The sequence below is a fragment of the Euleptes europaea genome, chromosome 18, assembly GCF_029931775.1.
Source record: "Euleptes europaea isolate rEulEur1 chromosome 18, rEulEur1.hap1, whole genome shotgun sequence".
Classification (NCBI taxonomy): domain Eukaryota; kingdom Metazoa; phylum Chordata; class Lepidosauria; order Squamata; family Sphaerodactylidae; genus Euleptes; species Euleptes europaea.
The window spans coordinates 8,161,975-8,175,339 of record NC_079329.1 but is presented as its reverse complement, the minus strand read 5'-3'; the positions used below and the strand labels follow the sequence as shown (position 1 = coordinate 8,175,339).

At 49.7% G+C, this 13,365-nt stretch overlaps 1 protein-coding gene across 1 annotated transcript in view; it reads left to right on the top strand.

The window, feature by feature from the left end:
* TEP1 (telomerase associated protein 1) overlaps positions 1–13,365 on the top strand; it is a 69,821-nt gene that overhangs the window by 39,938 nt on the left and 16,518 nt on the right. Inside the window, 13 exon segments of the mRNA XM_056864189.1 lie at positions 352–531; positions 1,899–1,991; positions 2,099–2,231; positions 3,391–3,541; positions 3,657–3,796; positions 5,077–5,165; positions 6,210–6,324; positions 8,281–8,500; positions 9,291–9,408; positions 9,599–9,723; positions 11,342–11,441; positions 12,547–12,702; positions 12,863–13,072. Of these exon segments, the coding sequence (XP_056720167.1) occupies positions 352–531; positions 1,899–1,991; positions 2,099–2,231; positions 3,391–3,541; positions 3,657–3,796; positions 5,077–5,165; positions 6,210–6,324; positions 8,281–8,500; positions 9,291–9,408; positions 9,599–9,723; positions 11,342–11,441; positions 12,547–12,702; positions 12,863–13,072 (1,830 nt within the window).

The window sequence follows — 13,365 nt, the reverse complement described above, 5'->3', positions numbered from 1 at the left end:
CAGTATGAACTATACACAGGGGTGTATAGTCTAAGGTCCCCAGCCATTTACCCCAAGCTTCTTTCTGAAACTTGGTTACAGTGCAGCCCTGTTTCCTGTGCAAAAAGCCCTCTTGAATAATTCAGTTTTGCATCGTTTGGGGCAAGCCAGAAGAGTGGGAGCTTTCCTGACCTCCTCAGCAGGCCATTCCATAAGGTGGGGCCATGACAGAGAAGGCCCTGTGTACAGGCAGCTGTTGGTTTTGCCCATTTGCAGGTTGGCACCTGCAGAAGATCGTGCTCGGATGATATACACTCCTGCTTGCTTTGTCTGGGTAATTCCTTTGCCTGAACCTCTCTCTCCCCCCTGCAGCGTGTCAGCCTCATCCTCAGCGTCTCTGAGGAATCGCCACTCCTCAGATCTCTCAAGCGACGGAAGGACATCACTGTCATCTCTCTGGGGCCTCTGGACCCCCCCGACAGGGTTGCCATGGTCCGCGAGGACCTGGCACTGTACGGCAAAAAGTTGGAAGAGTCCGCCTTCAACAACCAGGTAAGGAGAGGATTTTTTTTTGATGGAGACTTGTTTAAACACCATCCAGAAGATGACAGGCACCCAATGCGAGCATTTCATGTAGCCAGGATTTCGCTGCATGAACATGGAACTGGAAACCTCTGCAGGTTCTTAGCTTTTCCTTTGGACAAGTTTCTAGCCCTCATAGTTTGAACAGAGATGGGTGTGATATATGCACATGTGTACTTATAGGTCAAGATGGATCATTGCTGCTGGGATAAACTAAACAGTTTGGGACTTGTTCCGTCACTTATGTACTTATGTTGTTGAGGTTTTAGTACTTTGGTGGTGGTGGGAAGTGCCGTCAAGTCACAGCCGACCTACGGTCACCCCGTAGGGTTTTCAAGGCAAGAGACGTTCGGAGGTGGTTTGCCATGGCCTGCTTCCGCGTGGGCTGAAAGTGTTCTGAACGAACTGTGTTCGGCCCAAGGTCACCCAGCAGGGCTTCATGTGTAGGAGCGGGGAATCGAACCGAATTCTCCAGATTAGAGTCCGTCGCTCTTAACCACTGCACCAAGCTGTACTTTAAATATTATGTATTTACAAAATCGATATTCTGCTTTTCTGCTCAATCAGGGCCGCCAAGTTGGCGGCTTGACTCTTTCCCAGCAACTCTCCCCAAAGAGCATTATGCTCAACTAATAACAACTTGTTGGTGGTTCCCAAGCCAAGGAGTGTTAGGATGTCTCAACAAGGGCCAGGGCCTTTTTGGCCCTGGCCCCAGCGTGGTGGAACTCCTTTTCCAGTGAGATCAGGGCCCTGCCGGAATAGCAGAATAGTCAGAATAGCATAGAATCATAGAGCTGGAAGGCGCCATACAAGCCACCTAGTTCAACCCCTTGCTCGGTGCAGGATCAGCTTAGAGCATCCCTGACAGCGTGGTGTAGTGGTTAAGAGCGGTGGTTTGGAGCTGTGGACTCTGATCTGGAGAACCGGGTTTGATTCCCCTCTCCTCTCCACATGAGCGGAAGAGGCTAATCTGGTGAACTGGATTTGTTTCCCCACTCCTACACATGAAGCCAGCTGGGAGACCTTGGGCTAGTCACAGCGCTCTCAGCCCCACCTACTTCACAGGGAAGGGAAGGTGATTGTAAGCCTGTTTGAGTGTCCCTTAAGTGGTAGAGAAAGTCGGCATATAAAAACCAACTCCTCTTCTTCTTCTACAAGTGTTTGTCCAGCCTCTGCTTGAAGACTGCCAGTAAGAGGGAGCTCACCATCTCCCTAGGCAGCCGATTCCACAGTTGAACTACTCTCATTGTAAATTCCCCCGCCCCCTTAATATCCAAATATTTTCCTAATAGCAAGGGAGGGTACTTTAAGTCTCCTGATCCTTTTCGTCCTCGCAGATGCGCCTCGTGCTTCTCAAGCGTGGCTCCCGGCAACCTTTGTACCTGATGCTGCTGACCCAGGACCTGCGGCTCTTTGCCCTATATGAAAAGGTGAGAGTGTTGGGATAGGGGCGGAACAGTGCAGTCCCTGCATGGCGGCGTTTCTCAAGGTGCCAGGGGAGTGACATTTCAGTTTCGCTTCTTCTCCTCTCTCCCAGCTCTCGGAGAGGATCCAGAAACTGCCCGTCTCTCTTCCGTTGCTGCTGCAGCACCTACTGGGGTGCCTCGAGCAAGATCATGGGCTGGAGCTGGTCGCAGTAGCCCTTGTATCTCTCTGGGCCAGTAGAGGTGGTAAGTTGGACAAAAGGGGGTGCCGCAAGGGCACCCCTTGAAAGAGTTTCCGTCTAGACATTAGGAAGAATGTTCTAACAGAGCGGTTCCTCGGTGGAACTGGCTTCCTCGGGAGGTGGTGGGCTCTCCTTCCCTGGAGGTTTTTAAGCAGAGGCTAGATGGCCATCTGTCAGCAATGTGGATCGTGAGAGGGAGGGCACCTTGGCCATCTTCTGGGCATGGAGTAGGAGTCACTGGGGGTGCATGGGGGGAAGTAGTTTTGAATTTCCTGCATTGTGCAGGGGGTTGGACTAGATGATCCTGGTGATCCCTTCCAACTCTATGATTCTATGAAGGGGAACACTCGCTGCGCTGCAGTTTGGCTGGCTCCGCACCAGAGGTGGGTTGCGCACATGAACACATAAAGCTGCCTTGTACTGAATCAGACCCTGGGTCCATCAAAGTCAGTATTGTCTACTCAGCCCGGCAGCAGCTCTCCAGGGTCTTGGGCAAGGGTCTTTCACATCACCTGCCGCCTAGTCCTTTTAACTGGAGATGGTGGGGATTGAACCTGGGAGCCTTCTGCGTGCAAAGCAGAGCCTCTTCTTCTGAGCCACAGCCCCTCCCCATGGTTGCGTCGTAGCTTCTTGTGAACTGTAAGAACATAAGGAAAGCCCTGCTGGATCAGACCAAGGCTCATTAAGTCCTGCAGTCTGTTCACACAGTGGACAACCTGGTGCCTCTAGGAAGCCACAAACAAGACGACTGCAGCAGCATTGTCCTGCCTGTGTTCCACAGCACCTAATATAACAGGCATGCTTCTCTGACCCTGGAGAGAATAGGTATGCATCATGACTAGTATCCATTTTGACTAGTAGCCATGAATACCCCTCTCCTCCATGAACATGTCCACTCCCCTCTTAAAGCCTTCCAAGTTGGCAGCCATCACCTGGGGCAAGGAGTTCCACAACTTACCTATGTGTTGTGTGAATACTTCCTTTTATCAATTTTGAATCTCTCATCCTCCAGCATCAGCAGATGTCCCCATGATCTAGTATTATTAGAGAGGGAGAAAAGCTTCTCCCTGTCTACTCTCTCCAAACCATGTATAATTTTACAGACAATCCTTGGGGTAGTTAAAGTTTCCTTTAGAAGATTCTTGTTGCTGTGTCCTTTACAGGACTAACCGAGCGAGATCTTTATGGCATCCTGGCTACGTGGAAAGAACTGGACGGGACTGACATGGACCTGGAAGAAGCCATTCTAGCTGGGAGATGTGCCGGAGGCTACCCCATGGCTTCCTTCTTCGACTTCCTCCGGAGCCTGCGGGGGTGAGCAGTTCCCCTTTGGCTTCTCTGGCGGTACCTGCACATCACCTCGTTTGAATGAGCCCTCGATAGATTAAGGACTGGCTCACACGTTAATCACTCTGCTGTTTCTCCACAGCCTCCTGAGGGCATGTGGTTCTCCGGCAGAAACGCCGGGCTCCCGGCTCCACCTCTACGGCACCTCTTTGAAGGCGGCTGTGGAAAAGCGATACCTGAAAAAGCCGGGCTTGGACTGCACTGCTCACAAGCTTTTGGCAGGTAATCTCCAGGTCTTGCTTTGGGAATTGGGGTGTGTGTGGATACACATGATATGGTCATAATCAATCTTTATTGCAATCATTGACCAGCATTACAAACAATAACAATTCAGTCCACTTGCACAAAACTTAGTTTATGGAAATAATTTAGCAGTAAAAAAGAGTTGGAGTCCAGTAGAACCTTAAAGGTAAAGGTCCCCTATGCAAGCACCGGGTCATTCCTGACCCATGGGGTGACGTCACATCCCGATGTTTCCTAGGCAAACTTTTGTTTTACGGGGTGGTTTGCCAGTGCCTTCCCCAGTCGTCTTCCCTTTACCCCCAGCAAGCTGGGTCTTAATTTTACCAACCTCGAAAGGATGGAGGGCTGAGTCAACCTCGAGCCGGCTACCTGAAACTGACTTCCGTCGGGATCGAACTCAGGTCGTGAGCAGAGCTTTTGACTGCAGTACTGCAGCTTTACACTCTGCGCCATGGGGCTCTTCAAGTAGGACCTTAAAGACTAACAAAATTTCTGGCAGGGGTATGAGCTTTTGTGAGCCACAGCGCACTTAGAATCATAGGGCTAAAACGCATGGTCGCTTTAGCCTGCTTTATTCCCCTTTTCAGCCAGGATTCAGCCAGGATCGAACATATACGTTTTGCCGAACATGTGTTCGATCCTGGCTAAATCCTGGCTAAATCCTGGCTGAAACAGGGAATAAAGGAGGCTAAGCGACCGTGCGTTTTCGCCCATAGAGTTGGAAGGGGACCACCAGGGTCATCTAGTCCAACCCCCTGCACAACGTAACTTCAGATATAGCTAGAATGTGAGTCCGTCTATCCTTAAGCAGAGAAGAGTGAATCAGACACACAATGGCAGTGTAAATGTCAAAAGCAAGTAAATGACGTTAGCAGGCATGACTGGATAAGATGGGATATGCAGAGGGGTAGTAGGCGTGGAGAAATCAGCATTGGTAATGAAACAGGAATCCCAGATCTCTTTGAAGTCCTGGAGAACGCATAGTTGAGAAATAATTTAAAATGTGACCTTTCAGAAGCCATTTAAAACCATTTAAAATCTGCCGCGACTGTATTTTTTTGGATCCTACTTATCAAAACACAAAATCTAGCAACTTGGCGTATGTTCGTAGTCTGCACCGCCCCTGCGTTATCCTGTGGGAGTCTCCACCCTTCGTATCTTTGGCTGGGTAAATCGAATTTCAGCCGGCTGATGGTTCCCGCAAAGGATCTGTAGTTGACGCTAGTACAGTGGCTGTCTTGGTGTTTTCTCTCATGCAGCCCACTGGTGGAAACTCTCAGACCCAGATGGTTCCATGAACTTCCAGAACTGTGAGGCAGAATCCTTGACGTCACTTCCCTATCACCTGGTAAGCGAGAGGGAGCTCACAGATAACACCTGCATGGGTCGAGGCAGAACTCGCAAGGGGCTAGGGTTCTGCATGGCTTTGATGGTTGCGTCATTTTGGGGCACTAATGCGAAACCTGTTGCTTTGGGTGGTATGCTGAGCGGTTGAGTTCTTGCTTTTTTTGGAATGGGGAAGAGATGTCTTCACGTACTTGAAGGGCTGTCATATAGAGGAGGGTGCCGAGTTGTTTTCTGTTGCCCCAGAAGGTCGGACCAGAACCAGCGTGTTGAAATTAAATCAAAAGAGTTTCCATCTAGACATTAGGAAGAATTTTCTAACAGAGCGGTTCTTCAGTGGAACAGGCTACCTCGGGAGGTGGTGAGCTCTCCTTCCCTGGAGGTTTTTAAGTAGAAACTAGATGGCCATCTGTCAGCAATGCTGATTCTAGGACCTTAGGCAGATGAGAGGGAGGGCATCTTGGCCATCTTCTGGGCATGGAGTAGGAGGTCACTGGGTGTGTGTGTGGGAGGTAGTTGTGAAGTTCCTGCATTGTGCAGGGGGTTGGACTAGGTGACCCTTGTGAACCCTTCCAACTATGTTTCTATCCCTTATGGATACAGACAGAAAAATGGAAAGGGCCTTTGGGAGCAGAGAGATGTCTTGTGCAAATATGGATCTGGACTTGACTTGATAGGAGGAGCCATACGATACGGAAAAAGGTGGACAGGGAACTAATGGAGGCCCTGTAGGCACTTTCTCATAGTACAAGAGCCAGCATGGTGTAGTGGTTAAGAGCGGCGGACTCTAATCTGGAGAACCGGGTTGGTTTCCCCACTCCTCCTCGTGAAGCCAGCTGGGTGACCTTGGGCTAGTCACAGTTCTCGTCAAGCTCTCTCGGCCTCACCTACTTCACAAGGTGTCTATTGTGGGGAGAGGAAGGGCAGGAGGTTGTGTCTATTGTGGGGAGAAAGCCGGGTTGATTGTCCTTAAAAAAAAAAAAAAGGTAGAGAAAACCTGCATATAAAAACCAACTCTTGTTCTTCTACAACACTTTCCTCCCATCAGGTCCAAAGTGGCTCTCTCGATGCTTTGGCTTCTCTCCTGACTGACCTGAGAGTTGTGAGTGCTCATGTCCGGCTGCGTCTCCTCCCCTCCCTCTCAGAAGCCTATGCGCTCTATGGTAAGCCACGACTGCCTTTAGTGTCTGGAAGGGGGATAGCAACGCGTAAGGTTCGATTCCGTCTACTTAAAAGCAATAGTAAGCTTGAGCATTCTACCACTGTTTTCTGGCCCAGAGAGGAAATCCCAGGCTGGGATCTGGGAGCTGATGCTCTAATGAGTGGTCGGCAAACCGCGGCTCCCGAGCCGCATGCGGCTCTTTGGCCCCTTGAGTACGGCTCCCCGCCTCCCCCCACCGTCGGTCGGCTGAGCAGCTCATCCGCATCCCCGCGCCCAGCCAGGCAGAGGCGCTGTGCTCCTACCGTGCTCCAGCGCGCCCCAGGCGGGAGGAGCCAGCAGGCGAGCAGGAGGCGGTGCCCCCCTCCCCCGGCCTCCCCTCCTCTCTCTCTCTCTCTCTCCGGCGGGGAGGGATCAGAGGCAGCGAAGAGAGGCGGAGGCCGGCCGCCCAGGCTGCTGCTGCAAGGTGGGGGAAGAGGCAGGCTCCACCTCGCACTGGATAGGAGCAGGCTGCGCGCCCCGTGCGTTCCCGCCGCCGCCTTGCCCAGCCGGCCTGGGAAGGAGGGGAGGGTGGCGGCAGTGGGGCGCGGGGGGGGGGGGAATCCCTCGCGGAGTGCAGAGCATTGGGTGGGGTTGGGGGGAGATAGCGGCGGCAACGGGGCACGATTTGCACGAGATCACTCCGGAGGCATAGAGTCGGTGGCTGTTGTGTAGGGGCTGAATGGGAGATGCAGCATTTGTTGAGGGCAGGCAGACACTGGGGCTCCTTCCACCCCCCTCCCATTGCTAACCTAGTAGCACAATCTCAGTTGCAGGAGTTGGACGACCCTAATGGTGTTATTTATGTTGATGGGACTTAATAAAAGCGAGCTGAAGGCTCCATAAATAACTGCAGGGTGGGGGAAATGATGGGGAAAGCAAGCTGATTTCCTGCCCCCTCTTTCTTCTCCCTTTATTTGTTTAGGTGGCTCTCAAAAGAAATCTCAATCGTTGTACTGTTGATATTTGGCTCTGTTGACTAATGAGTTTGCCGACCACTGCTCTAGTGGGCTGGAATGTAGAGCAGTACAGCCAAAAGGAAAGGGTCATTTTGGCTTTTCATTGGACTTTGTGACAGTGGAATTGGTCCAAACAGCCTTGACGTCGTCAGGACTGAATTTTGACTGTGTAAATTGTAATCTGGTTTGGGGTGGGAGCAGATTTTGCTATCGAAGGCCCTTGTTGTCCGCCACCGCATGAAAATGGGCACAGTTAGATGTTAATCTTTTTATATTGTCGAAGGCTTTCACGGGCAGAGTTCATTGGTTCTCGTAGGTTATCCGGGCTGTGTAACCGTGGTCTTGGTATTTTCTTTCCTGACGTTTCGCCAAAGTTAATCTTTTTGCTGTCCATCTTATCTCTCCCGAGAACTGGTCATGTGGCCTGATAGGAATTTATGTATTTCCTGTTCATATAATTTCTTTCTATGTATTCCATGCTATTTTTATGTAACCATTTTAACATTTGAGCTCCCCCCCGCATTCTTTGTCCTCTTAGCATTTATTTGTTTTTAACGTACGAATTTTATTAAAATAAAAAAAAGAAAGAAAAGAAAAAGAAAATGCTCACAGCGTCACTTATGTAGATTTCGTTATAGGTTAGATAGTGCATATTAAAATGCCATGCTGCGTTACGGAAATTTGTTTTCAGCTCTGCTTTTAAAAGGCTGCAAGGTGACACTGCCCCCTCTGGAACGGAGGAGGAATTGCAATCGAGGACATCGCTGCCCCCCGTTGGTCCAGAAAGATAATCGTTGCAGGGATGGACGGGAACGGAAGAAGGGCTAGTGTTGGACATCGATGCAATATTTTCCTTCTTTCAAGCGAACAGCTTGTTAGACTTTACATTTAGCTAATCCAGGCAAACCGCTTAACAAATCCATCCTCCCATCTCCGCTGACCTCTAACCTTTACCCGGACAGAGGCTGCCGCTGGCCCGGATGAGACCGTGGACTCTTTCCGCGACTTCTTGCAACGGAATAGGGGCCTCCTTTCCCAGAACCCTTTGCTGCTCCTGCAACAGGCAGCCAACGAGCCAGACTCCTTGGCTCTCTGTTCCCAAGCCCAGGCTGAGCTCTGGGGGAACGGAAGACATTTCCTGAAATGGAGTAACAAACCCCAGGAGCCCCAAGAGAACAGGAGGTAATTTTGTTAGGGTAACAGTGTGGAGTCCGTTTTATTTCTTATAAATGTTTGTTTAAAAAAATAAAAGGATAAACGTAAAAAAGGATCGGGGGGTTGGGGGTTACAGCGATGCTTCACAAATCTTATCTACTGTTCAGTTATATATTTAAAAAAAAGTATGCATGTCTACCCTGGGTGTGGGTATCCCTTGTATCCCGATACATTCTAAAGTATACTACATTTGTAGTCTGTTTCTGTATTTCTATTAAACTTAAACAAAAATACATTTTTAATAACACCATTTTTATATCCTCTGTATCAAACTCCTCTCCTATCTTTGACAGCCTTGTTCAGATCTTGCAAATTGCAGGCTGTGGCTTCTTTTATTGAGTCAATCCATCTCTTGTTGGGTCTTCTTCTTTTCCTGCTTTCAAAGATAGGACATTTTTGGAGGACTTTCATTCATAGGGTCGCCGTGAGTCGGAAGCAACTTGACGGCACTTAACACACACACACATCAAACTCCTCCTCATGACTTAACATTGTTCTCGCATAAGCATGATTGGGCCTCCAGTGTGAGATAAATTCTTCTCTAGGTCTTTTATTTACTAGACTGGTTAGTTTCGCCATCCAGCATATTCTGCCAGTTTGCTCTTCCTTCCTTCTACATCGGGGCTTTCATCCAGTTTCCATTTCGCCGCTAGAACCACTCTGGCTGCTGTAGCGTGGAGTCAATTTTGTGCGCACGCCTCCTTCCTATGGGTTCTGATCTTGTGCTTTCCCCCCCTCCTCCTCCAATGTCCGACAGCCTGGTCCTGCCTCTGCCGACCACTCCGTCCAGCGTCTCTGTTTCCCCCTCTGGAAGGCTGGGTGCTGTGGGGACTGCTGAGGGAACCCTCCACCTCTTGGATATGGAGACCGGGCAGGTAAAAAACTGCCAGTTTTATTTGTGCCACTTGCCTATACCCCCTTACTGGAGTTGCTTAGGATCAGGGCCTCGTAATATCCCCCAGTGGCCACTGTTGGAGAAGGAGTGATGGATGTCTGGGCTGGTTTATAAAGGAAATTCTCATATCCATTCACACACACACACCAGCCTCTCCCCCGCCAATCTAGGAACTGAAGTCTTTGCTGAGTGCTTGTGATGGAATCTCGGCCTGCGTGTTCCTGTCAGAGACGTCCGTCTGTCTGGGATCCTTCAACGGACGCTTGGAGCTTTGGAGTGTCAGGGAAGGATGCAGGTCTGTCCTTTAAACGGTGCTCAAGATCGAGTTTATTAGTACGGTCGACTGACCAGTCACGTGCCAAACACATTTATTTATATGTTTATTTATATGTTTATTTATTTATATGTTTATTTATTTATATGTTTATTTATTTATATGTTTATTTATATGTTTATTTATATGTTTATTTATATTAATAAACATCGAGTTTATTAATACGGTCGACTGACCAATCACGTGCCAAACACATCCGAATTTTTGCAGAATCACAGACACCGCAGAATCACAGACTCCCCTTACATATAAAGTTTATTTATATGTTTATTTATAAAGTTTATTTATATGTTTATTTATATTAATAAACATCGAGTTTATTAATACGGTCGACTGACCAATCACGTGCCAAACACATCCGAATTTTTGCACCGCAGAATCAGACTCCCCTTACATATAAAGTTGTAAGGTCAATAAAAGCAACCCCTGGTTAAAATTATCACATTAAAATTGATAAAATTGTAAAATATTCTAGCAATCATTCACTAATAAAGCTCTGTGAATTTTAATAGCAACAGTGCAGAGCTGGGCAGTTTGGAGCGTAAGCTGAGGGTCTTCTCCTAATAGGAGCTTCTTTGCCAAAAGCTCAACTGGCTCATCAAGGAATTTACCAAGTAGGGGGGGACTTTAAATTGCGATCGAAATCCATTTTACAGAATGCAAGGTGGCAACGAAGCGATTTCCAGCTGAGACAAACTTAGGGTTGCCAGATACCAAGTAATGGCGGGCAATTCAGGAGGCTGATCGCCACCCCTCAGCTGGCCGGTGGGTGGAAGCAGGCCAGTTGAAAGGGGGCGATTAGCGTCAGTTCCGGGGTAAACCCGGAAATGACAGGGATGCTGTAGCACATTCCTCCCAAAAAACTCTATGGAAGCCATAGAGTTTTTGGAGGAATGTGCTAGAGCGTCGCCGTCACTGACGGGTTTACCCCAGAAGTGACATTATTGCGCCGATCACCCCCCCCCCTCCAGCCCTACCACATTGGAGCTTTCACCGGTGCGAGGGGGGACCTGGCAACCCTAGGCCAAACAGGAAGGTTGAGGGGCCAGACATGGGGTGGGTAGATGCAAAATGGCTGCCATCTTCCAAGGAATGATAGCGCCGGAAGGTTACCGAGCATCAAGATTTGGGCGTTCCCGATGCTGGTGACATGAAGACGCCAGCTATCCGTGTGCCAGTTGCCATTACTCCAAATGGCAGAGTGGGCTCAGGTGGCAGAATCCAGAACGTCCATGACAGCTCAAATCACCTTCTCTGGTTGTTAGTTCTTCTGATACTGTCTGTCCCACTTCCAGCTTAGTGCTACAAGGTTAAATTAGCTGGGTACAGCCTCAGATCATTTGGGGAAGGGGCTGTGGCTCAGTTTGTAGAGCTCCTGCTTGGCATGCAAAAGGCCCCAGGTTCAGTCCCCGGCATCTCCAGTTAAAGGGACCAGGCAAGTGGGTGATGTGAAAGACCCCTACCTGAGACCCTGGAGAGCCGCTGCCAGTCTGAGTAGACAATACTGACTTCGATGGACCAAGGGTCTGATTCATATAAGGCAGCTTCATGTGTTCATGTGTTCTCATTCCTTTTGCAGGCTCATGGGCACGGATGCTCACAAGGCCCAGATTACAGATTGCTGCGTCAATTCTGACCTCAGGCTTTTGGCTACCGTCTCATTGGATGGCTGCATCAAGGTACGAGCCTCCCTTTCCAACTCACTGGAGTTGCGTTGTCTTCCAGTTTTCTGGGAGTCGGCAGCCCCTCCTGACTTAAGAAGCTCCATCAGCTGTCGCTATCATGTACGTATGCATGCAAGAGAGATCAATAGTGTTTACCCAGGTATTACCAGACCAGTTAAGCCTGGTTGCCTGAATTTTGGCAAGCCGGTTTTTCTTTGAAACGCACGAGCTTCCCTCAGACCAGAAATGCAGAACAGGAACGCCCTCTTGATTTGGCCGTGTTGGTTAGTTGCTGCGTCCGCCACCCAGTCTGCTGCAAACAAGATTCTTGTTACTTCTCACAGAGCAGTGCAACACAGTGCTGTCTTCTTTTCCTGTCAGCAGCCTGCTTGGAAAAGTGTAAACCAGTGTGGTGTAGTGGTTAAGAGCGGTGGACTCTAATCTGGAGAACCGGGTTGGTTTCCCCACTCCTCACATGAAGCCAGCTGGGTGACCCTGGGCTAGTCACAGTTCTCTCAGAACTCTCTCAGCCCCACCTAGAAGAAGAAGAAAGTTGGTTTTAATATGCCGACTTTCTTTACCACTTAAGGGAGAATCAAACCAGCTTACAATCACCTTCCCTTCCCCTCCCCACAACAGACACCCTGTGAGGTAGGTGGGGCTGAGAGAGCTCTAAGACAGCTGTGACTAGCCCAAGGTCACCAACTGGCTTCATGTGGAGGAGTGGGGAATCAAACCCGGGTCTCCAGATCAGAGTCCACCGCTCCAAACCACTGCTCTTAACCACTACACCATGCTGGCTCCCTATCTACCTCACAGAGTGTCTGTTGTGGGGAGGGGAAGGGGGAGGTGATTGTAGGCCGGTTTGCTTCTTCCTTAAGAGGTAGAGATAGTCGGCATATAAAACCAACTCTTCTTCTTCTTCTAAAACAGGTAAGGAAACAGCGTGCGCATAAAGAAAGCACTGTTGTAAAATATTTGGTGATTGGCTAGATGGCAACTTGCAGATTGCCCATTTGAACACATTGGCCATTACTAGCAATGTTTTTGGGTGTGTGTTGGGGTGGGAACCTTAGTAGTAAGTAGAAGCAATAACGTAGGGCTCTGATTTCTTTTTCAGCTCTGGGAGTCTGCCCGTGGTCATTTGACCCGTGAACGAGACTGTTCACTTCCCTTGAACTGTGCGATCTTTCACCCCGTGGGTCAGCTGGTGGCCGCAGGCGGGTGGGACGGAACTGTCACCGTTCTGGACGTGAATGACATGAGCGTGGTGTCGGTGAGGAAGGGGAAGGTTCAAAAGGGCACGGGGTGGTGGTAGATGTGGAGCGTTGGGGTCTGGTGAGCAGGAGGCCAGCAGACATGGGGAACGTTCGGGTGATTTTCAAAGAAGCTTTATGGAGCTGTGTCGTTTTCTCGACTCAAATCTTCTTCTGCAGGAGATGAAAGGCCATGACGCCTCCATTTGTTGCATTTCCTTCTCTTCTGCTGGCAACGTTTTGGCAGCCGGGTCTCTGGCTGGAACTGTCCGTCTCTGGTCGTGGAGGGAGGCCGTGGCTTTGTGCGCCTTCCCGGCTCACTCTGGCCGTGTCGCCGCTGCTCAGTTACTCCCTGGGGGGAAGCTTATCACAGCTGGTGAAGACGCCAAGGTATGCCATGGTGAACAGGCCAGGTTCAGGGTTGATAGGACTTTTGAGAGAAGAATCAGGAGCCCTAGACAGAGGGAGGAGGAGCAAAAATCTTTCATTGCCTGGGTTTATTCTGGGCCAGTGTTTTGCCGTGCCTGTTTGGAAAACTCTTCATCCAGTGGGCCAGCCAGGATGCCCCGGTGAAGGTTGCCAGCTGGCCTGGAGAGAAATATTCTGTCCGTTTTAATAGAAGCTTAATGTATGGAAGGAAGGGTAGGTGATAGGGTATAACCCCACTGGGGCATAAAGCCATC